The 22,213-nt window shown below is 44.9% G+C and overlaps 1 protein-coding gene across 4 annotated transcripts in view; it reads left to right on the top strand.

Moving 5' to 3' along the window:
- Nucleotides 1-19,820, top strand: part of exd1 (exonuclease 3'-5' domain containing 1) — a 59,136-nt gene extending 39,316 nt beyond the window's left edge. For 3 of the 4 annotated variants that reach the window (XM_086003845.1, XM_086003846.1, XM_086003848.1), the window contains 4 exons: nucleotides 1,089-1,169; nucleotides 6,008-6,151; nucleotides 14,747-14,938; nucleotides 18,671-19,820. In XM_086003845.1, coding sequence (XP_085859971.1) covers nucleotides 1,089-1,169; nucleotides 6,008-6,151; nucleotides 14,747-14,938; nucleotides 18,671-18,988 — 735 coding nt within the window. In that variant the 3' untranslated portion in view covers nucleotides 18,989-19,820. The remainder of the gene's footprint in view (nucleotides 1-1,088; nucleotides 1,170-6,007; nucleotides 6,152-14,746; nucleotides 14,939-18,670) is intronic. The other variant, XM_086003847.1, reaches the window with a different exon arrangement.
- Nucleotides 19,821-22,213: the final 2,393 nt, after the last annotated feature.

Raw genomic sequence — 22,213 nt, 5'->3', positions numbered from 1 at the left:
GCTCTCCTGTGTCTGGTAGAGTCGAAAAGATATCCTGGTCCTGCTAGGTGTAGAAGTAGAGCTCTTCTCTGCTTTGTGGCACCTGTGGAGGTATCGTCGATAATGAGTCCTTTGGCGTCGGCATAAAGCTCAAAAGACGTTAACCACCTTGTCCATCTTGGACCCAACCTGGCTGGCTCGGCGAAGCATGCAAAATTTTGAATGCCGGTCTTCTCCATCCTAGCTAACTAAAACTTGGGCAACTACCTATCTAAAATGATTCCGTTCGTTATCCTCGTCGCCAATGTTGTATCTATGCTTTAATGTGCTCAATCAAGCATGTAGATACGTCGAATTAAATCAGAGTCAAGCAGACAGGCTTATAACTGCGATGTTCACTTTATTGCGTAAAATGGCCGACTGCTGTTTTCCCGGGTAATTCCCATAATGCAATACACATTACATTACCGTATTGACTGGTGTTAAACTCACAATCAATACACGACAGCATCCTCATGCTTAAATCCCACCATGGCCTCGCCACTTCCTATCTCTTTAACCTCCTCCATCTCTACAACCACCCCCAATCTCGTCTTCCCTCTGACTCTGGCCTTTTGTGCAGCACCCCTCTCCCCTCACCCACCACTGCCAGTCACCTTCAGCTGTCTAGGCCCCACGCTCTGGAATTCTGTGCCTTAAACCCCTTCGCCTCTCCACTTGCCCCTCCTTAAAACTCACTTCTTTGACCATGCTTTTGGTCACCCCTACAAATATCTACTTTGGCTCAGTGTCCATTTGTGAAGCACTGTGGGACATTTTTCTCTGTTAAAGGTGCTGTATAAATGCAAGATGTTGATCTACACTGCCTTCACCAATTAAACTGTTGGGAGTCAAACAATTTAATCTAATAACCACTGTCTAAGTTAGAGGAGCCATGTTGACTTTTTTAAAGTGTGCAGTGTCTTGGAATGTCAGTGCACAGTCTTATTTAATCATTCAGCTTGAACTGGTGCCTCGGGAGCTACATACCTGTATCAACAGGTTAGTTTCACTGTGCATTTCACAGGCATATAGGTAAAGTTTAACTTTTGATTTTATAATTAATTCAGGTGATCCATGACTGTCGCTTGGTCTCTGACTGCCTGTCCCATCAGTACAGTGTGGACCTCACCAACGTCTTCGATACTCAGGTAAGGGTGAACTTTGTCGTTGGTTTGAGAACTATAACCAGCATCTCGAATTTAATCATTGGTGCAGATAGCTCTCTCTACTTGCAGACACCCTCTAATACTGTGGGTTTGTATTTTTCTCCTGCAGTTTTTTTTTATTACTGAGAAACCTAGGTGACGGGCTGAAGCTCATGGTTCAGGGTGAAGAGTAGGAGAGAAGACCCGATAAATCTGGCAGTGGTGACTCAGCGCCATAAACCTTGGGTTTAAAAGGCTACAAGAGGAAGATACAGTAATGAGTTGGCATGGGGGCAGTGCAATTAATCTGGATTTTGATGCAGCGAGAATGCTGGGAGAGCGGGTAGGGTGATGTATTTGTAGCTCATAAGCAACGAAAGAGGAGAGTCCAGACGGTCACTGACCAGAGTAGTATGGATAAAGCAGCTTAAACATGGCATTCTGTAGAGGAAAGTTTAAGGAAAAGTACCTCAAAATAACTGAGCATTGTTACCCTGCTAACACTGAATTCCTGTCAAATCCCTTTTTCTGGCTGTTTAACTCTGGCATTTTTTTAAAAAGCAGAGAAAATAATTTACTATAAACCCATTAAATATTTGTGTTGGTCACCCCTACTAATATCTACTTTGGCTCAGTGTCCATTTGTGAAGCACCGTGGGACATTTTTCTCCGTTAAAGGTGCTGTTTAAATGCAAGTTGTTGATTTACACTGCCTTCACCAATTAAACTGTTGGGAGTCAAACTATTTAATAAAATCTAATAATCAAAGTTGACTTTTTTTAAAGTATGCAGTGAAGTCTGTCTTGGAGCCCACCAAATGTCAGTGCACAGCCTTGAACTGGGACCTAGGGGGCTGCATCAGCAGGTTCGTTTCACTGTGCATTTCACTGTTTGTCACTTCCAGCCTTTAATGAATGTATGAAACTCACCTAGGAAACCATTTAATGTTCCAAATACTTGAACCCCAGAATTTCCATCACCTTTGCCGGTTGCATTCAAAACTTTATACAAAAATCCAGTTGCTTTTGTTGGATGAGTTTTGTTAGCCCTTGAACGGATCTCTAGATGGAGTGAATTTCATTCCTGCTATACCAGAATCCAATTGGTTAACAGCTAATAGCATGATGTGTTACCATAAAATAAAGGCATCCTGACTGCAGTCCGAGAAGCAGGCATTCACCTGCATTATCCTGTGCAGGTGGTCATCAACAAGCTGCACATTGAGTACAAGCCCTTGTGGTTCATGCATAGGGCACTGTTATCTGCAGGACCACATAGTGTGCCATCAATTACTCCCCCAGATTGTGGAAAATTCTACCATTTGGGAAAAATTACACTAATAACTTGCATTTATATGACGCATTTAAAGTAGAAAAAGGTCCCGAGGCCTTTCATAGCAGCGGGAAGAAAATGGATGCCAAGTAAAACGAGATAGTAGAAAGGGTGATCAAAAATTTGGTCAGAGGTGCGCTTTAAGGACAGTCTTAGAGGAGGAAAGGAAGGTAGAGAAGCGGAGAGGTTTAGGCAGGGAATTCCAGAGCATGGTGGCTAAGGGCATGACTGCCAGTGATGCAATGAAAGGGTGGGTGGGGGAGATGTACTAGAGAGTTTGGAGGGGGTTGTGCAGCTGGAGCAGGTTACAAAGATGGGGCAGGACGAGGACATGGGTTTTAAACATGAGGCTGAGAACTTTAAATTCTAACCTGAGAGTGCCCAGGGAGGGGATGGGGTCAGGGTTGAAGGCCCAGCCTTTTTTTGGAAGACAATGGCTTAGGCTTACCCTCTGATTAGCTGGAAAAAATTACACTCAACCAAGACTGGATATCCGACAAACAGGCTAACGCCACAGTCAGTGGAGGAGTCCTGAGAGGCCGTGGCGAGATGGAGCTGGGTGTTGCCAACATATGTGTGAAAGATGATCCCATGGCTATGGATGGTGGCGCCAAAGGGCAGCATGTAGATGAGAAAGTGAAGCGGGAGCCAATTATGGATCTTTGGGTGTCTCTAGAGGTAATAATGCAGGGGTGGGAAGAGCAGCCATTGCTGGAGATGCCCTGGCTATGATCAGATGAGTCTCAGTGGAACTAAGGGAGTGCAGTCCCATGCAGCTGGACAATAGAGGAGAGGCGTTGGAGGAGGATTGTTTGATCAACAGTCAAAGGCTGAAGAGGGACAAGAAGGGATATTGCAACATAGTGACGGTCACGGAGAATATTTGTGACTTTGGTTGCCACCTTTTCAGTGCCATGAGAGGTGGAATGCTGATTGGAGGGATTCAAATAAGGCATTGCTGGAGAGAGAGAGAGAGAGGAGGGCATGCCTCTGAGGTGACCACTGATTCAGAGAGCTTGGACAGGGAATGAGAGGGGATCAAGGAGGGTGGGGGTGATGACAGTGCCTGAGGATTTATAATATCAGCTAAAATGGTGGCCCGGACAGGATATTGGGTGATCAGTTCAGTGAGAATGGGGGTTGAGGGAGCAGGAAATAGATCTCAATAGGATGAGTTTAGAAAAAGCAGGGTGGAAGATGGGGGTGAAACAGAGAGACTCGGATTCAAGGCTCGGGTGAGGACAGGACTGTGGGGAGGTATGGGTTAGTGAGCAAGGGAAGGGGGAGAGCAATAGAGAGCTGAATAAATGGTCTCCAGCTTGGCAATTTAAAAAGTCTGAGCTGCTTGTACTTGTATTAAAGGTGAGGGTGGAGGTGGCAGGAGAGGTATTTAAGGAGGTCGTTGGTAGTAGAGAAAAAAAGCTTGGCGTTATCACACCTGGCAGCTATCTTTTGCCCTGCCAGTACACTTTGCACCTAATCCTAGCCTATTACCATCTCGTCTAGCTTCTAATCTCTTTTACTTCTTTTGTTTCTTTTATTCTTTTGTCCGATCGCAGCCCTGCCTTCGATCTAGTTTCTTTTCTTTCCAGTTTTGAAGAAGGGTCCAACCCGAAACGTCAACTCAAATTTCTCTCCACGGATGTTGCCTGACCACCTGAGTTTTTCCAGCATTTTCTGTTGTTATTTTGGCGTTATCTTTGTTCTTCAAGGAGGTGCTGGAGTAATAGGTTTTAGCACAGGAGGCCTGGGAGGGTTTGACATGGTCAAGCCTGACCTGGTGATGGATGGCTATACCGATTGTGTGGCAGGTACGGTCAGTTCTGCACCCCTTGGATTTGAGGGAGTGAAGATCAGGGCCACATCTGGTGTGCATCAGTGAATCTGAAGTTTGTGCACTGTTGGACCCATCGCCCTCCCTTATCACAATTCATTGCGACATTACAAAGTCCAAGAGGCTGTTCCGTGCTGTTTCTGTGGTGGCATTTTTTAAATAAATTACCTCAATCCAGAACAAAGTCATGATATTTTTACTTCTACTTTTACCTTGTAACTTTATTGGCTAACATTCATGGTTTTATTTGCTTCCCAAAAGTGAATTCCAACCACTTAAACAGTCTTTGCTTCCAGTCCCTGAAATATTTGCAAACTGAGAAAATTGCACCAAGCTTGATTGGCCTGGGCAAACTAGATCGCAATGTTGCCAATCCAGTTTCTAATGATTAGTGACCCTGTTGGTAAACCAGGCGTGCCGCTGTGTTGTGTGGGACGTCGCACAGTGTCATGAAATAAAATGCTGGAAATGCACAGCAGGTCAGTCAGCACCTGCAAAGAACAAAGACAGGTTAACGTTTCAGGGTCATTGGAACTGAAGAGAAAGCGATAAAGCCAGCATCGTGGTAAGTTTGGGGAAAACAGGCAGAAAAGGGAGGAGACAAAGGTCAGATACTCTGATCACAGAGTGACTTAATGGGTTGAATGACTTGCAAACTGCTGAATATAAAAATGTTGGCTGATAGGAGAGCCCATTAGTGAGGCAATGGTGGGGTTGTGAAAGAACAAAAGAGTGCACAAATAGGTCAAGGGATGAAAAGTCAAGGCAGAGGTCCCTGCAAACATAAAGGTGAAAAATGAGGCAATGGGAAAAAGAGAGAACTTACAAATGCAAATTTGAAATGAAACACAGTCCCCAAAAAAGCAGGGCAACACCACAAGTGAAGACTGTTGTTTTCCCACCCCCTCGCCTCCACTACCAGCACTGTGATCTGATTGAAAGTCTACAATTCAAATGTTAACCTTTGTACTTGGTAATGGAATCGTGTAGTGGATGACTGGACAAATGTGGAGGCTGGAAGGTGAGGACAAGGGGAATCCTATTGTTGAGAGCAAGGTGGGGGGAGGGATTGAGTGCTGAGACCTGGGAAATGGGGTAGGCAATGCCTAAGGTCCTGTTGCCCACCCTGGAGGGGAAACCTCAGTTGACAAAGGAGGACCCCATTTCAGAAGTTCTGGTATGGATAGTGCCGTTACTGGAGCAAATGCGAAGAAAATTAAAATTTGTATGAGCCGTGTAATAATGCATCCTACCCAGGCGCTCTCTGGTGACCAGTCAGCTTTATGGTCCCTGCTTCCTGAGCTCTTGTAAGGGATTCTTCCCAAACCACCACCCCAATAATTAATTGGTCTAATGCTGGGGTTTAAATGGCTCTTCTTTCTCTCTCCCCTTAATTGACTGTGTGTGGATCAGGACAGGCTGGGCTGTGCAGGGATCATGGCTCCTAGCCCTGGGCCTTTCTTCAACCCCCGCCCCCCGATTGGCTTTGTAGGGTTCTGTCTGGTGAATGGCTGTTCAGTGCACCCTACACGGTTACATGAAACAAACCCTTCACTGTACTCTGATGCGTAGAATATATGGCACAGAAACAGGCCATTCGGCCCAACCAGTCCATGCCGGCTATCTCGCCTCCCCTTAAGTGCATCTATAGACTGGATTTTTTAATAATCTGCAGGTTGCAGATGTTCTGCAGTTCTCCACAGAAGCAGGAGGCCTTCTTCCAAGCTGTGTCAGTACGTTAGAAGAAAGCCTGGTCCGTCACCTCTGCTTCTCCCCAACAAAAGTCTTGTTTCTGCAGCACGGTGCACGTGCAGTCAAGGTATTTGGCAACAATTTGAATGGAGTCTGTAATGCTGTCATAAGACGTCTCTGTATTGGTGAATATAATGATTTACATTTCAGTGCCCAGTGGTTGGATTTAGAATCACAGACTGATACAGCACAGAAGGCGACCGTTCGGCCCATCGTGGCTGTGCAAGCTCTTTGAAAGAGCTATCCAATTAGAAACATAGAAAAACAGGAGCAGGAGTAGGCCATTCGGCCCTTGGAGCCTGCTCCGCCATTCAATATCATCATGGCTGATCCTCTATCTCAATACCATATTCCCACTCTCTCCCCATACCCCTTGATGCCTTTTGTGTCTAGAAATCTATCTATCTCCTTAACTATATTCAATGACTTGGAAAAAGACCCATTTATTCCTACTCTGTTTCCTGTCTTAACCAATTTTCAATCCATGCCAGTATATTACCCTCAATCCCATGTGCTTTAATTTTGCACACTAACCTCTTACAAGTATTATAAAGGATATGATAACAGGAGACTTAGAAAATATCAACGGGATTAGATAATGTCAACATGGATTTATGAAAGGGAAATCGTGTTTGACAAACCTACTGGAGTTTTTTGAGGATGTAACATAGAATAGATAAGGGAGAACCAGTGGATGTGGTGTATTTGGATTTTCAGAAGGCCTTTGATAAAGTCCCACAAGTGTGCAAAATTAAAGTAGAAATAAATGGGTCTTTTTTGGGGTGGCAGGCGGTGACTAGTGGGGTACTGCTGTGATCAGTGCTTGGGCCCCAGCTATTCACAATATATATCAGTGATTTGGATGAGCGAACCAAATGTAATATTTCCAAGTTTGCTGACGACACAAAACTAGGTGAGGTTGTGAGGAGGATGCAAAGAGGCTTCAAGGCGATTTAGACAAGTTGAGTGAGTGGGCAAATACATGGCAGATGCAGTATAATGTGGATAAATGTAAAGTTATCCACTTCGGTAGGAAAAACAGAAAGGCAGAGTATTATTTAAATGGTGATAAAATGGGAAATGTTGATGTACAGAGGGACCTGGGTGTCCTTGTACACCAGTCACTGAAAGCAAACATGCAGGTGCAGCAAGCAGTTAGGAAGGCAAATGGTATGTTGGCCTTCATTGCAAGAGGATTTGAGTACAGGAGTGTTAAGTATGTGTATTGTATTGAACAATTAACACAAAGACTTAAACGTATAACTCAAACAGGTCTTTACTGGTTGGAGGTAGGGACTATACATAGGTCTTTACTTCATGCCCACAGGCGGGAACTGAGGGGAGATCAGTACCCACAGTACTATTTATACCCCTATGGCCAGGAGTGGTACTGCGTATCACTACGCCCAACAAGTAGTGCAGTCCTGTCCATAGGTTCAAAGTAGCACACATATTACATACACAACATTCCTCCCTTCCTAGCTTTACAGTCATCTCCCCATTTAACATAACGTAATAACATATATACATATATAACTTCAGGTTTACATAACAGAATAACATAGATACATAGATAACTTCATGTCAAAACAGATCACAGATTCAGTCTCTGCGGAAAACAGTTCACAGATTCAATCTCTGTGGTGGAGTCGGTTCACGTTGCTGGAGTGACTCATTCAATAGTCCTTCCATGGATTTAACAGTTTGAACTTCCGAACTGAATTGGCTCCGTTCGGAGGGACCACGTGTGTGATCTGGTAGAGGTAATAATGGTTCAGATGGGTCATCTTCTGTTTCGACTTTTCCTTTTCTGCTTCTTGGAGACTCTCTGGGCTCCACTGTCAGCTGCCAGCTGCATGCGCAGTTCCTCCTTCTCTCCCTCCTTTTTCCGTAGTAGAGCCACCTTCTCCCGATGTTCCGTAGACTTTCGGTGCTCCTCCATGATTTCTGTATGGTGGGAGTCGAAGTTACAAGTTGGGCAGGACAGGACATAGTAATATTCGGTGTCGTCCTGATCTAGGCCAGCGAGAGGGTCTTCTATTTCCTCCATACCCAGCTGGGCGTTAGCCAGCTTTTGTTCCAAGTCCAGACATCTTTCCTGAAGAGACTTCTTCATGCGTACCTCTTCATCCAGCTTTTTCTGGGCTTTCAGCAAGTCGTTTACTAATGACCTCATTTGAGATTTTATACTACTTCAACTTCTTTTGGAGATTGATTGATCGGACTATTCAATCCCTCTACCGGAGCAGCTGTTTCAGCGGTCTGTTGTTCTACGTTGACGTGAGTCAGCGTACTTTTGGCATCCAAGGGCTGCTCTGTTGCAGTCATCTCAGTCTGTGTTGCCACCTCAGCTCTTCCAATAACCTTTGAGAGCTCCGAACCCCTTTCGTTTGAATATTGAAGTTCGTGTTCAAGTTTTTCCCATTTCAGAGTCCTGTCCTTCAGCATATGCAGGAGTTGGCTGACCGTTAACTCCTCTGACATCAGACGTTTTGTGTGCTCCTGCTCCATTTTCTCCATCAGCTGCTTCTGTTGTCTTTCCAGATTCTCCAACTCTATATCAAAGAACTCTTTCGTTGCATTCAACTCTTGCTCAAAACGGCGAAGCATTTGTTCTAATTGCTGTTGTAGTTTGAAATGGAGTTGAGTTCGAGCCCGGTGTCCCTCAGAAATGGGCACATCAGTAGACTTGCCAGACTCAGAATCCACAGTTAAACTATGTTGTTGTTGCTCAGTGGAATTCTGTGCTGAAACTTTGTCTTTTGCACCTGAGTTGGGCTTACCATCATCCGTTCCAGAGTCTGGGCCGACTATCTTCACCGAGTTCTCACTCGTTATTGTTTGTAGGAAATGCCAGTCCATATTCATTTTCCTAATCCACTCCCGTCCTAGTAGTGGAGAACCTCCTTCAGATATCACATATAAGTCCATTATTTGACTGTCTTCGCCCTTGTGGACCACTGCAACCTCTATTTTCCCGATGGGGTACACTCTTTGCCCCGTGTATGTTTTCAATATAATCCCCGTATCCTGTAGGGGAATATGTTGGAATAACTTTCCGTAATCTTTCTTATTTATGACCGTCAATGCCGATCCAGTGTCCAATTCCAGTTTTACTTGGACTCCTTCTATCTGAAGAGTGACCCAAATTGTCTGGAGGTCTGCACCCTTACCAGCGTTGAGTACTCTTAAGCTAGCCAGTTCATTACAGCTTAAGCTAGCCAGTTCATTACTGCTAGCGTCTGAATCGGACTCCTGTTCGGTCACCTTGTGTACCTTTGCGTATTTTCCTTGCGGTGACTTCTTGTTGCTGGTCTTCTTCCCTGACCTGCATACTCTAGCTATATGTCCAAGCCTACCACAAGTTCTACATTCTTGGTTTTTAAACCAACACTGGTTCTGATCATGCGTTGTCTTTCCACAACGATAACATTTGCCAGAACTCGCACCCAATTTGTGTGCACTGAGCTCCGGTGACCGTAGCTGCATTACTGCCGTGCCTCTCGCTGCGGCTTCGTGTGCTGCTGCCATAGTGACCGCCTTCTCGAGCGTCAGCTCATTCTCCTCGAGCAGTCGCTTTTGTGTATCCTGTTTAAATAAACCACACACAAATTTGTCTCGAAGTGCCTCTGTCAGTCCCGTTCCAAACTGGCAATATTTCGCTAATTTACGCAATTCCAGCAAATAATCAGCATTGCTTTCATGCTGTAGCTGCCTTCTGTCGTAAAATTTAAATCGTTCCGCTAGCATCAGCGGCGTGGGGTTTAGATGATCTTTCAGGACAGTAACAATCTCATCGAACGTCTTATCCGCCGGTTCATCTGGTGATAACAGGTGTTTCAATTGCCCGTATGTCTTCGCACCCATTAAATTTAATAATGTTAGAGCTTTATCTTGGTCATGAATTTTATTGGCCTTACAATAATTTTTTACTCTTTCAACATATATGGCCCAATCTTCGAGGTCACTATCAAAGGTGCTAATATTCCCGTGTTTAGGCATTGTAGATTTGCAATTTCTCAGATTTTATTTTGTTTACTTGTTATCAAAGATGGCGGCTTCCCGCTCTTGCCGTCGTCCTCCGCCCACAAAATGGCGGTTTTCCCGCGCTTGGCGGTCTTCACCCGTCCCCCGACGCCGTCTCCCTTCAGCCCCCGAGTGCGGCCCTTATCTTTGGTTCCGATCGCTGGCCCGCGCTGCGCCTCGCACTTGAAGCGGCTCCCGGGCTCTGGCTTACCCGCTCGCGCGTTTCACCGCGGCTCTTATCAGGGATTGCGATCGCCCTTCTCCAACTTCCCCAGCCCTGTCTTTGCAGCCAACACTGCACGGCTTACCCCACCACCTAGGTTGAACAAGGAAACTGCAGAAAGACTTCTGTCAGTCGCTGGAAGCTGTCAGGATGTTTGCTGCACTCCAGTGCTCAGTCGCTGATGGAGGCTTCAGAGTCCTAAAGCCTGTCGCTTCTAGTGGGGTGGTGATGTTTGAAACCTCTCTTCAACTGCCGCAGGGGAAGAACCTGACTCGTCGCCAGTGTTGAGTATGTGTATTGTATTGAACAATTAACACACAGACTTAAACGTATAACTCAAACAGGTCTTTACTGGTTGGAGGTAGGGACTATACATAGGTCTTTACTTCATGCCCACAGGCGGGAACTGAGGGGAGATCAGTACCCACAGTACTATTTATACCCCTATGGCCAGGAGTGGTACTGCGTATCACTACGCCCAACAAGTAGTGCAGTCCTGTCCATAGGTTCAAAGTAGCACACATATTACATACACAACAAGGAGCAAGGATGTCTTACTGCAGTTATACAGGGCCTTGGTGAGACCACACTTGTGCAGTTTTGGTCTCCTTACCTAAGAAAGGATATGCTTGCCAAAGAGGGAGTGCAGCGAAGGTTCACCAGACTGATTCCTAGGATGGCAGGACTGTTGTATGAGGAGAGATTGGGTCGATTAGGCCTGTATTCACTAGAGTTTAGAAGAATGAGAGGGAATCTCATTGAAACGTATTAAATTCTGACAGGGCTAGACAGACTTAACGCAGGGAGGATGTTTCCCCTGGCTGGGGGGGTGTCTTGAACAAGGGGGTCACAGTCTCAGGATACGGGGTAGGACATTTAGGAGTGAGATGAGGAGAAATTTCTTCACTCAGAGGGTGGTGAACCTGTGGAATTCTCTGCCACAGAAGGCTGTGGAGGCCAAGTCATCACTGAATATATTTAAGGAGGAGATAGATAGATTTCTTGACACAAAAGGCATCAAGGGGTATGGGGAGAGAGCGGGAATATGGTATTGAGATAGAGGATCAGCCATGATCATGTTGAATGGTGGAGCAGGCTCGAAGGGCCGAATGGCCTACTCCTGTTAACATGTTTCTAGCATTTCCCTACTAATGTTTGGCTAACTGGTCTGTAGTTCCGTGTTTTCTCCTTTTTTAAATAGTGCGGTTACAATTGCCACCCTCCAATCTGCAGGAACTGTTCCATAATCTATAGAATTTTGGAAGATGACAGCCAATGCATCCACTATTTCCATTGCTACCTCTTTTAGTACTCTGGGATGCAGATTATCAGGCCCTAGGGATTTATCGGCTTTCAGTCCCATTAATTTCTCCAGCATTTTTTTTACTAATACTAATTTCCTTTAATTCCTCTTTCTCACTAGACCCTTGGTTCCCTAGCATTTCTAGGAAGTTATGTGTCCTTCCGTGAAGACAGAACCAAAGTATTTGTTTAATTGCCATGCTATTTCCTTGTTCCCCATTATAAATTCTCCCGTTTCTGACTGTAAGGGACCTACATTTGTCTTCACTAATCTTTTTCTTTTTACATACTTGTAGAAGCTTTTACAATCCACTTTTATTTTCCTTGCAAGTTTACTCTCATGCTCTATTTTTCCCCTCTTAATCAATCTCTTGGTCCTTTTTTGCTGAACTCTAAACTGCTCCCAATCTTCAGGCTTGCTACTTTTTCTGGCAACTTTATATGACTCCTCTTTGAATCTAATACTATCCTTAATTTCTTTTGTTAGCCATGGTTGGGCCACTTTTCCTTTTGTGTTTTTGCGCCAGAAAGGAATGTATAACTGTCGCAATTCATGCATTTGTTCCTTAAATATTAGCCATTGCCTATCCACCGCCTTTTAATGAAGCTCCCCAATCTATCATAGCCAACTCATTCCTCATACCATCGTAGTTTCCTTTGTTTCGGATTGGACTTCTTCACTTTCCATCTTAATGAAGAATTCTATCATGTTATGGTCACTCTTCCCTAAAGGACCCCGCACAACAAGATTATTAATTAACCCCTTCTCATTGCGCAATACCCAATCTAGGATAGCCTGTTCCCTAGTTGGCTCCTCAACGTACTGGTCTAAAAAACTATCTCGTACACACTCCAGGAATTCATCCTCCACTGTATTATTGCTAATTTGGTTTGGCCAGTCTATGTAGATTAAAGTCATCCATGATTACTGTAGTACCCTTGTTACATGCATCTCTAATTTCCTGTTTGATGCCGTCCCCTACATTACCACTACTGTTTGGAGGCCTATAGACAACTCCCACCAATGTTTTCTACCCCTTGGTGCTTCTTAGCTCCACCCAGACTGATTCTACATCTTTATTTTCTGAGCCAATATCCTTTCTCACTATTGCTCTCATTTCATCCTTTACTAACAACGCCACCCCACCTCCTTTTCACCTGTCCTTCATAAATATCGAATATCCTTGGATATTCAGCTCTCAGCCTTGGTCACCCTGCAGCCATGTCTCCGTAATCGCAATTATATCGTATCCGTTTTCATCTATTTGCATTGTTAATTCATCTACCTTATTACGAATGCATCGTGCATTCAGATACAGTGCCTTTAGATTTGTCTTTTTAACATTTTTAGACATCTTAACATTTTTTTGTACTATGGCCCTATTTGTCTTGCCATTTTTTCTTACCCGGACCTTATTTATTGGTGCACTCCTTTGTTTGTACGCTCGGTCCCTTCCTGACACAATCTGGTTATCCTTACCCCAATCACCTTCCTGCACTGCTTCCTTGTCTTTTCTCTTTAGCATTCTAGATTTCTCTCCACTGGGACCCCCCCCCCCCCCCCCGCACCTGCCCCCCCCTTATAGTCCCACATACCTGCTCTTTGCCCATAGCCCAGCAAATTTTTCCTTTTCAAGTATATATCCAGTTCCCTTTTGAAAGTTATCATTGAATCTGCTTCCACTTTCTTTCAGGCAGCACATTCCAGATCACAACAACTTGCTGTGTGAAAAAAAATTCTCCTCATTCCCCCCCCTTCCCCCAGGTGGTTCTGGCAATTACTTTAAACCTGTCTCCTCTGTTTACTGACCCACCTGCCACTGGAAACAGTTTCTCCTTATTTATGCTATCAAAACCCCTCCTAATTTAGAGCACATGTGTTGAAATCTCCTTTTAGTCAACTCTGCTCTGTTCTCGTAAGAAAAGCAAGAAATTACAAGTGTGGGTTCTCACTGTTTGGTGCTGATGCAGTGTTTGGAAAGGGAATTATATTAAAGACTACTCCTCTGTCACTTGTAATATTGCCCTGATTTTCATGAATTACTGGTGGTATTTTGAAACTGCCATTCCATAACAAGGGGTGGAAGAATTGGTCACCAGATGCCAGTCTTGGTCAATGGTGATGAAGGTAAAACTAAATACAAAGTAGACAAGAGTTGGGCATTTTAAAGGAAAATTGTTCTTTCATATCTTGCATTTTACACACACATTCTATGCGATTTATTTTTTTGTTCTTCCACCACTATAGCCAGTCCTTGTTTAATGGTCCCTCAATAAAACCCTGTTACATGCCTCCTGTCAAGGTAGAAAGCCTGAAGACTCGAAACTAACAGCAGAAAAAGATCCAGAAAAATGCAAGTCTGGCATAATTTCGCTCCCAAGCTCTTAAAGCCGAGGTTTGGAGGTGTCTGTCGACATTCTGGGGGCCACTTGAGCAATAAAATTCATGAGATACACGAGATAGAATTTGAGTGCAGAAGGTGGCCACTTGGCCCATTCTGCCTATTCTCTCTCGCACCTCCCTCCACCGGGGAGTGCACACCCACCACCTCACACCTCCCTCCAACCGGGGAGTGCACACCCACCACCTCACACCTCCCTCCAACCGGGGAGTGCACACTCGCCTCCTCACACCTCCCTCCAACCTGGGGAGTGCACACTTGCCCTCTCACGCAGTCCCCTGCGCGCTGGACCAATACATTGCAGTTAGATGTTCTAACTGCCAGATGTTGTGTCCCCCCTCCTTTTCCGCCCCCCCCCCACCCCCAGCAATGACTGTGGATAGTCCAAATTGGCCACATCAGTTTTGTGTCGGTGGGTCGAGTACATCATTAATGTTCGTGCCAGAGGCATTCCCGCTGATGACCGCGCTGTTGCTGAATACTGAGCTGCCATTGGGACAGCGCTGTATGCTAAGTGTAGTAAATGGTTTAGTGAAGTTGGAATATAATTGATAGCCACAAGCAGTCTAAGGGAATCTCTGAAAGATGTTCAGGGGGAGAGGTAACTTATTTTACTTGGGGCTCAACTTGAGATGGCTTTGAAAAGAAATCAATGGTTATCACGATTAATTTCTCATTTTTTCTCTCATCGTCTGCCTTTGGTGTGCAGGTCAACCCAAAGGTGTGGACCTGCCGTCCACTCCCTACACGCTTGATGCACAGCGCAGTATTGGAAGTGATGTACCTGCTTTCACTCCGCTCTGCTCTGATGGACAAATTAATGCTGGATTTCACAACTCAGGTGGACAACTACCTGAGCATGTACAGAAATATGCCCAGCATCACCCTGGGGTGCACTGAGGTAAGAACTGCTTGGCAGTGAAGAAAATGTTTATTTTTTAATAAGATTCCTTCAGGTGTTTTCCTCCTTTCTTTGTCTCCCCAATGACTCTCTCAGTCTGTACCACTCTGAAATGCGCTACTAGGAGTGCCCGAACAGCTTGAGAATAAGTGGCAAATTGGTTCCGTTCCTCGTAGGCAGATACCTGACTCCACATAGCATCTCTCTACAGCAGCACACTGGGGCTGCTGTCTACACAAGTGGAAATCCACTGTTAATACTGCTTCTGAATCTGTCATGAAAGTAGGACATTATGTAACTAATATTGGGGGAGGGGTGCCACCATGTTCCACTATCCTGGTCGTGGAACATGGTGGCACCCCTCCACCAATATTAATTACATAATGTCCTACTTTTGTGACAGATTCAGAAGCAGTATCAACAGTGGATTTCCACTTGGGTAGATGGCTGGTTGTAGCGACTCAGCAGTATAAAAGAGAATGTCCAGCTGCTGCCTGCAAGCTGCTCGGGCGCTGCAGAATTTCTAAAATGCAGCATAAAGTTACTTGAATTCACAAAGAAGCAGACACACTAAACTGAGATCAAAGTGACCCACTTCAAGCCAAGCTTCGGGGAAACTGTTCACAAACCATATTACCTGTACTAAAGATGACTTGGTTCCCTGCCATTCTCGGTGTACAATAGCCACCGATCTTGTGTCCATAATAGGAAGTGCTGGAAATGCACCGCCGGCCGATCAGCATTTGAGAGAGAGGGGTTGACTGTTGCAGGTCTGATCCACTGTTCTGATGATCGACCTTTATTTCAGATTTCCAGCATTTGCCATTTTCTTTCCAACTTCTGTTTTTTTTTTCCATCCTGCCAATAGCCTGTGTTTCATTTGCGGTCACAGTGAAACAGAAATCTTACATTCCGTGTACACACACACTCGTAAACCTGTGAAACCAGTTGGGACGTCTATCACCAGCATTTGTGCTGTGTTTTTCTCTTGTCAGCACTGAAGTAATGGGGGTGAAATGCTGGTTAGTGAGCAGTATTCAGACAAGATGGTTTTCTTCAAAGTTAGGGTATCCCAACAATTCTGTTTTTGTGGTACGCTTTAGCTCAATTTTTTAAAATTAACTTCTCATCCACCTTGACAGTGCAGCTGCACCTCAGTACTGCATTGAAGAAAAATTAAGGAAATTGAACTTTTTTGGAAGGGGGCGGGTTCTTGTGAGCGAGTGTTTACTTACAGGAGTAACCTTTAGCACTGAGTTTAATTTCTTCAAAATACCTAAACATCTGTTGTCATTATTCTCCTTTTTAATGGAGCATACACATTACGTACAGTGTACAGTTACTGGACTAGTAATCCAGAGACATGAGTTCAAATCCCACCACGGCAGAATCTGGAATGAAAAGCTCGTCTCTGTAGTAGCTTCATTAACAACCTTCCCTCCATCATAAGGTCAGAAGTGGGCGTGTTTGCTGATGATTGCAGTGTTTAGTTCCATTGGCAACTCCCCAGATAATGAAGCAGTCCATGCCCGCATGCAGCAAGACCTGGACAGCATTCAGGCTTGGGCTGATAAGTGGCAACTAACATTCGCGCCACACAAGTGCCAGGCAATGACCATCTCGAACAAGAGAGAGTCTAACCACCGCCCCTTGACCTTCAATGGCATTACCATTATCAACTCCCCCACCATCAACATCCTGGGGGTCACCATTGACCAGATACTTAACTCACCAGACACATATACTGTGGCAACAAGAGCAGGTCAGAGGCTAGGTATTCTGCGGCAAGCGACTCACTTCCTGACTCCCCAAAGGCTTTTCTCCATCTACAAGGCACAAGTCAGGAGTGTGATGGAATACTCTCCACTTGCCTGGATGATTGCAGCTCCAACAAAACTCAAGAAGCTCGACACCATCCAGGACAAAGCAGCTCGCTTGATTGGCACCCCATCCACCACCTTAAACATTCACTCCCTCCACCACCGGCGTACCGTGGCTGCAGTGTGTACCATCTACAAGATGCACTGCAGCAACTCCCAAACCCGTGACCTCTTCTACCTAGAAGGACAAGGGCAGCAGGCGCTTGGGAACACCACCACCTCCAAGTTCCCCTCCAAGTCACACACCATCCTGACTTAGAAGTATATCTCCGTTCCTTCAACGTCGCTAAGTCAAAATCCTGGAACTCCTTCCCTAACCGCACTGTGGGAGCACCTTCACCACACAGACTGCAGCGGTTCAAGAAGGCGGCTCACCACCACCTTCTCAAGGGCAATTGGGGATGGGCAATAAATGCTGGCCTTGCCAGCGACGCCCACATCAGTAACACATTTTTAAAAATTCTGGAAACTGAAACAAAAACAGAAAATGCTGGACACACTCAGCAAGTTAGGCACAGTATCTGGAGCGAAGTGACAAGTTAAAGTTTCAGGGGTTCTGACGAAGGGTTAGGCCTGAAACGTTAACTTTCCAGCTTTTTCTGTTTTTGCTGCAGAATTCCAGCATCTGCAGTATTTTATTTGTCATTCTGGAAACTTGTTGGTTTCCCCTCCACTGCATTTGCCAAACTGTACAGTCAGAGCTTTTCTGTCCCAACTTATTTAAAAATGAATATCAGGAAACTAAGCTCTGCTATTAAAAGTAAATCTGATTAATGCAGAATTAATGTATTGCATTTTCCTGTTCCACGATCAGATGAAGCACTCCATTAGGAGTGGTGTATCATTGCAGCTTGTAAACACCCAGGGTGGCATTAGGCTGAAAAAGTTAACAAAAAATTGATTGTAATGAGGCACCCACACCTCAAGTATGACTGGCTGTTAATTATACAACTTACCTGGGCAGATCCAGACTCGTGATAAATAGGGAACAAGTATTGAATATTTCTTCCCAGCCAAATCTGTATCAGGGTTGTAACTTAAAATAGTCACAGGGTCGCACAATGTTTCCAACCTGTGCTGAGAGATGAAAGCATCCTCTCCGAGGGATGCAGTGGTGTCCTGAGATATGAGCATGGGCAGTTTTACCCAGTTGGGCAGGAGCACAGATCACAGCACACAATTTCCCACTAAATTGTCAATCTCCCTTATGGAGGCTGCAAATACAACTGCATTGGGGACAGTGAGAGGGAGTTTCATGCCATCTCCAGCCTTTGAGAATACCTCGTGGTAACATGAAACTCTAAAGAACATGTCTATATTAGATGAGGCCCAAATGAAAGGGTGTGGGATTGGACAGAACAGTTAGTTAACACTGTAGGTAGTATAGTTTAGATTTTTCAGATGTGTTTCTTTTAAGTTTTAATTTATAATTTTATAATATCTTCATATTTTCAAACACAACTTCATGCCATTTTACGGATGATTTCATACAAGTCCCTTCACAGTCTTCTGAAATCCACGCGTGCAAGGCTGACCGAATTTGAAAAGTAACTGTGGTGAGTGAGGAGCGAGGGATGTGCCAGGCCATGAGGTGACAGATTGTGCTGATTGCCCCGAGTGCCTGGGGAATGCCCTGTTCTGGGCTGCCAGATTTGTCCTTGTCTGTTCCTTTTTTTTTTAAACAACTGAGTCAGAGTGCATTGCGATTCCTCCACACTGTGTGAAACTGGAGTCGTGTATAGGCCAGACTGGTTCGAGCTGGCAGGTGTTTTCCCCCCGTGATTCTGATTTGAGTTTCTGTTTCTGTCCATGTAGAATAGCCACATTTATGTGTGTTTTTTTTTCTCGCCAGAATTACTCTCTGGAGCTTCCGTACGAATTGAAGGAGCTAACTGTTATTCAGAGGCTGAGAAGAGGGGATGCTCTGAAAAACTATAGAATGGATGAGAATGGCCTTCTGGTGAGACCGTACCCTCATTTTGAGAAAAAGCCTGAGGCGGAGGGAAGGGTAATAAACATAGATGACATTCCAGAGCTTGAAGCTGCTGAGGTCTTGCGGGAAGATCTATTGGAAATGCAGAATGAAGAGATTCCGCTGCTTGAACCCAGCCTCGATTGTGGTGAGGACCTTTGTCCTCCCCTGGAGAAAGTCAACCTTCCAGCATCCTAACTCTGAGGAAAGGCACTGCTGCCAATGCACAATTTTGTGGAGAACTCAATCAGTTGATCCTAGAGTTGGTTGAGCTGAATGTTCATCTTGTGCAGGCGATCAACCATTTTCAGCTCCTTGTTGCTGTCCTGAGAAACTGGTGTCGTTTCTGCCTGACTCTAAAGATCTTTCGACAACACAAAGACCTGCTGTGGAGACCATGTCTTTCAAATTAATTTCTGTCCCACTTTTCAGAAATTCTCTAAGATAGGAGAATCTTGAGAAGCTTCTGTGGGCTGCATTGTAGCCCAAGCCTGCTTCAACTTACAGCGCCTTCAGGGAGCTGAGTGGCTTGGTGTCCCGGTGCACTGTACATGGAGTGATGGGCCTTGGGTTTCCTTCGCAGTGAGTTCCCAATTGGTCCATGTTGTGGGAAGGGAGGTGCTGAATGGAGGCCAGGTGCATTATTCATGGTGTGAGCAAGCCACACTCTGCCACCATCCTAAGTGTCAGCTAGGAATGAGGCTTGGGTCCAGCACCCCCTGCCCCCCCAGTTTGTTGCCTCAGCTGGACAACAATGTAAAGAAAAATAACCTGAGTGGGTTTGGGGAAAATACAAGTGTGAAATAGTAGCAGTGCATCTCCAGTAAATGACTGTGCACTAATGAGGCATCTGTCTATTGCCTCACTGTGTTGTCTCATACGTGTCCGGGGTATTTTTTTTTTAGTGTTGCTCTCTGGTTTCTGACATTAAGGTACCTCATTATGCTGTTTTTTTTTTAAATTCAGAGTCATGAAGCTGTATCAAAGTCCTGTCTTTATTTCTTCAATAAATGATTACTTCACATATGAACCAAGATGTACGTTCTTAAGAGTTATTGAGGAAATGATGGGGAAGGTTCTGCAATCCCCAGGCTCCAGAGTGTTAGAGCTATCGATAGTTTCAGAATACATGAGATTAGTTCACCTTGAATTCAAATGAGCAAGCTGTGTCCAACGCAACAGACAAGTGTGCAGTACAGTTAGGTTTGTGTTATTGAATGAAAGTTTAACAGTCACTAGGCCCTGTCATGTTGGTGACAGCTCCCAATAACTCTTTCTTTGGCACCACTCCGTTTGGGGGCAGAGGATCAGGAAAGAGATGGGAAAGTGTAAGGCAAGGATTACATTTTTTATTGAGTTGGGGAAATTGATTTAACAATCCATCTTTTGTTTTCCATTTCTGTGAACGAGACCGTTCCTGGCACAACGCTAACAATAGCTTGTATGGGGTTGTTGTACATGTGACAAACTGTTAGAGGCTGAAAAAGGGCAACATCTGTGCAATATCGTGTCATCGTACAGGAATGGTAGCAGAGTGGTTATGTTACTGGACTAGTAATCCAGAGGCCTGGACTAATGATCCAGAGACACAAATTCAAATCCCACCACGGCAGCTGGGGAATTTAAATTCAGTTAATTAAATAAAGCGAGCATGAAACTAGCTGATTATTGTAAAAACCCATCTGGTTCACAAATGTCCTTTAGGGAAGGAAATCTGCCGTCCTTCCCTCATCTGGCCTATCTGTGACTCTAAACTGCCCTCTGAAATAGCCATGTACCAAACCGCTACAAAGAAGACTGACTGCAGCGGCTCACCACTACTTTCTCGAGTGTAATTAGGGATGGGTAATAAATGCTGGCCTTGCCAGCAATGCCCACATCCCAGGACCGAATTTAAAAAAGGCAGACTTGACCCACATTGCGCTAAAGAGTCCACATTTAAAACTACCCAGTGCCAATTAAGGTTAAAGCAGTATGGGATTGGTAGTTTATAGCACTGGGACATTTTACAATGTTAAAGGTGCTATATAAATACTTTAGTTTTTGTTGTATGGGGAGGGGTGGCTGTGGTTGTGGTTTTGTGCACCAGGAGCCGGGTCAGTGTTGGTGAGGCGTTGAGATGCGTGTAGAGAAAAGATAGCACATGGCAGTTATACTCGCAGTTTGCAACATTTATACCATGTACACTCAGGAGATGAAGTGATTCAAACTCCTCTTCTGTGGACTGAATCAGTGTTGATTCACCAGGCCAGTGTTCATTTTGGGAAGAGCCCTTTGCACAGAGAAGGCTGTGCTGGAACCCAGCACCTTCTGACTCTGGGTAATGGGAATTATATCTGCCAAGCACCTGGTGTGTGGAATGCAGCCTTCGCTCTTGGAATGGTTAGTTATTCTCAGCTACAGTCGAGCTCTACAATCTGGACAGTGCTCGACAGGTAAGGTTTTCATCAGTAACGATCACAACACACAGAAGCCTACAGGTGGTCCATGTCACTATGTAAGTAAGTCAAAGCACACCATAAAAGACTGACGGGGATGTCAGGCTGCTCCATCATCAGATTATTCCTGTGTTGTACTCTTGACGCTGGAGAATTCAGCAGTAATGCATCTTGCACTGTGTCAAATGGCTCAGTGGAAAATCACTGCCCAGTATGTCATTCAGACCAGGAAGGTCCCAGGTTTGATTCTTGCTCCGTGCTCAGGTTAGCTGATCCCAACTAGAACAGTACAATTGTTCTCGGCATCCCCAGGCTACGATTGTAAACTTAAAAAAAAAAAAGACCTGTTATGGAGGTTCTGCTAAGGGAGTATCAGGAGCTACGTGCTAAATTAAAAATCGGGATCTTGAGGGTAAGCCACGTGCTGATTGGCTTAGGAATAAACTGATTAGGAAAGCAAATGCGTGGCTGAAAGACTGGTGTGGGAAGAAAGGAGGGGTTCCTTTTCATGCGACACTGGCACCAGTAGTGACCCATGAAGGAGGTTTCCAGACAGCTCCTACGAGAGACCTGCATCCTTTGCTGTTCCTTAACTCTACCCCATAGTGTTTCCACTCCTGGAATCCTTTCTTTCTACTATGCTAGTTGTATCTTTTATCAATATTGCTGCTGCTCCTCCTCTCCCATTTTCCCTGTCCTTTCTAAAGATCTTATAGCTTCTAATATTTAGCTCCAAATAATGCTCAGGTTGTAGCCAGATCTTTATCCTTCAATCAACATGCACTACAAAATAGTCTGTTAGGTAAATATTTCAATGCTATTTGAGACCTTGCGGTGCGCAAATTGGCTGCCACTAGATTGGTGGGTGGGAACAGCAATCCGGTCATGAATTTTTGGGGCTTTTACTCCGGAATTAGGTGGTGGACTCGCCTGTGAACACTTTGAAGTGGTGGTGACACAGTATGTAAAATGCATGGTCCAGAAT

Source organism: Somniosus microcephalus, chromosome 12 (assembly GCF_052327205.1).
Source record: "Somniosus microcephalus isolate GS21.2 chromosome 12, FLI_Smic_1.0, whole genome shotgun sequence".
Taxonomy (NCBI): Eukaryota; Metazoa; Chordata; class Chondrichthyes; order Squaliformes; family Somniosidae; genus Somniosus; species Somniosus microcephalus.
This window is presented reverse-complemented; position numbering and strand designations above follow the sequence as displayed.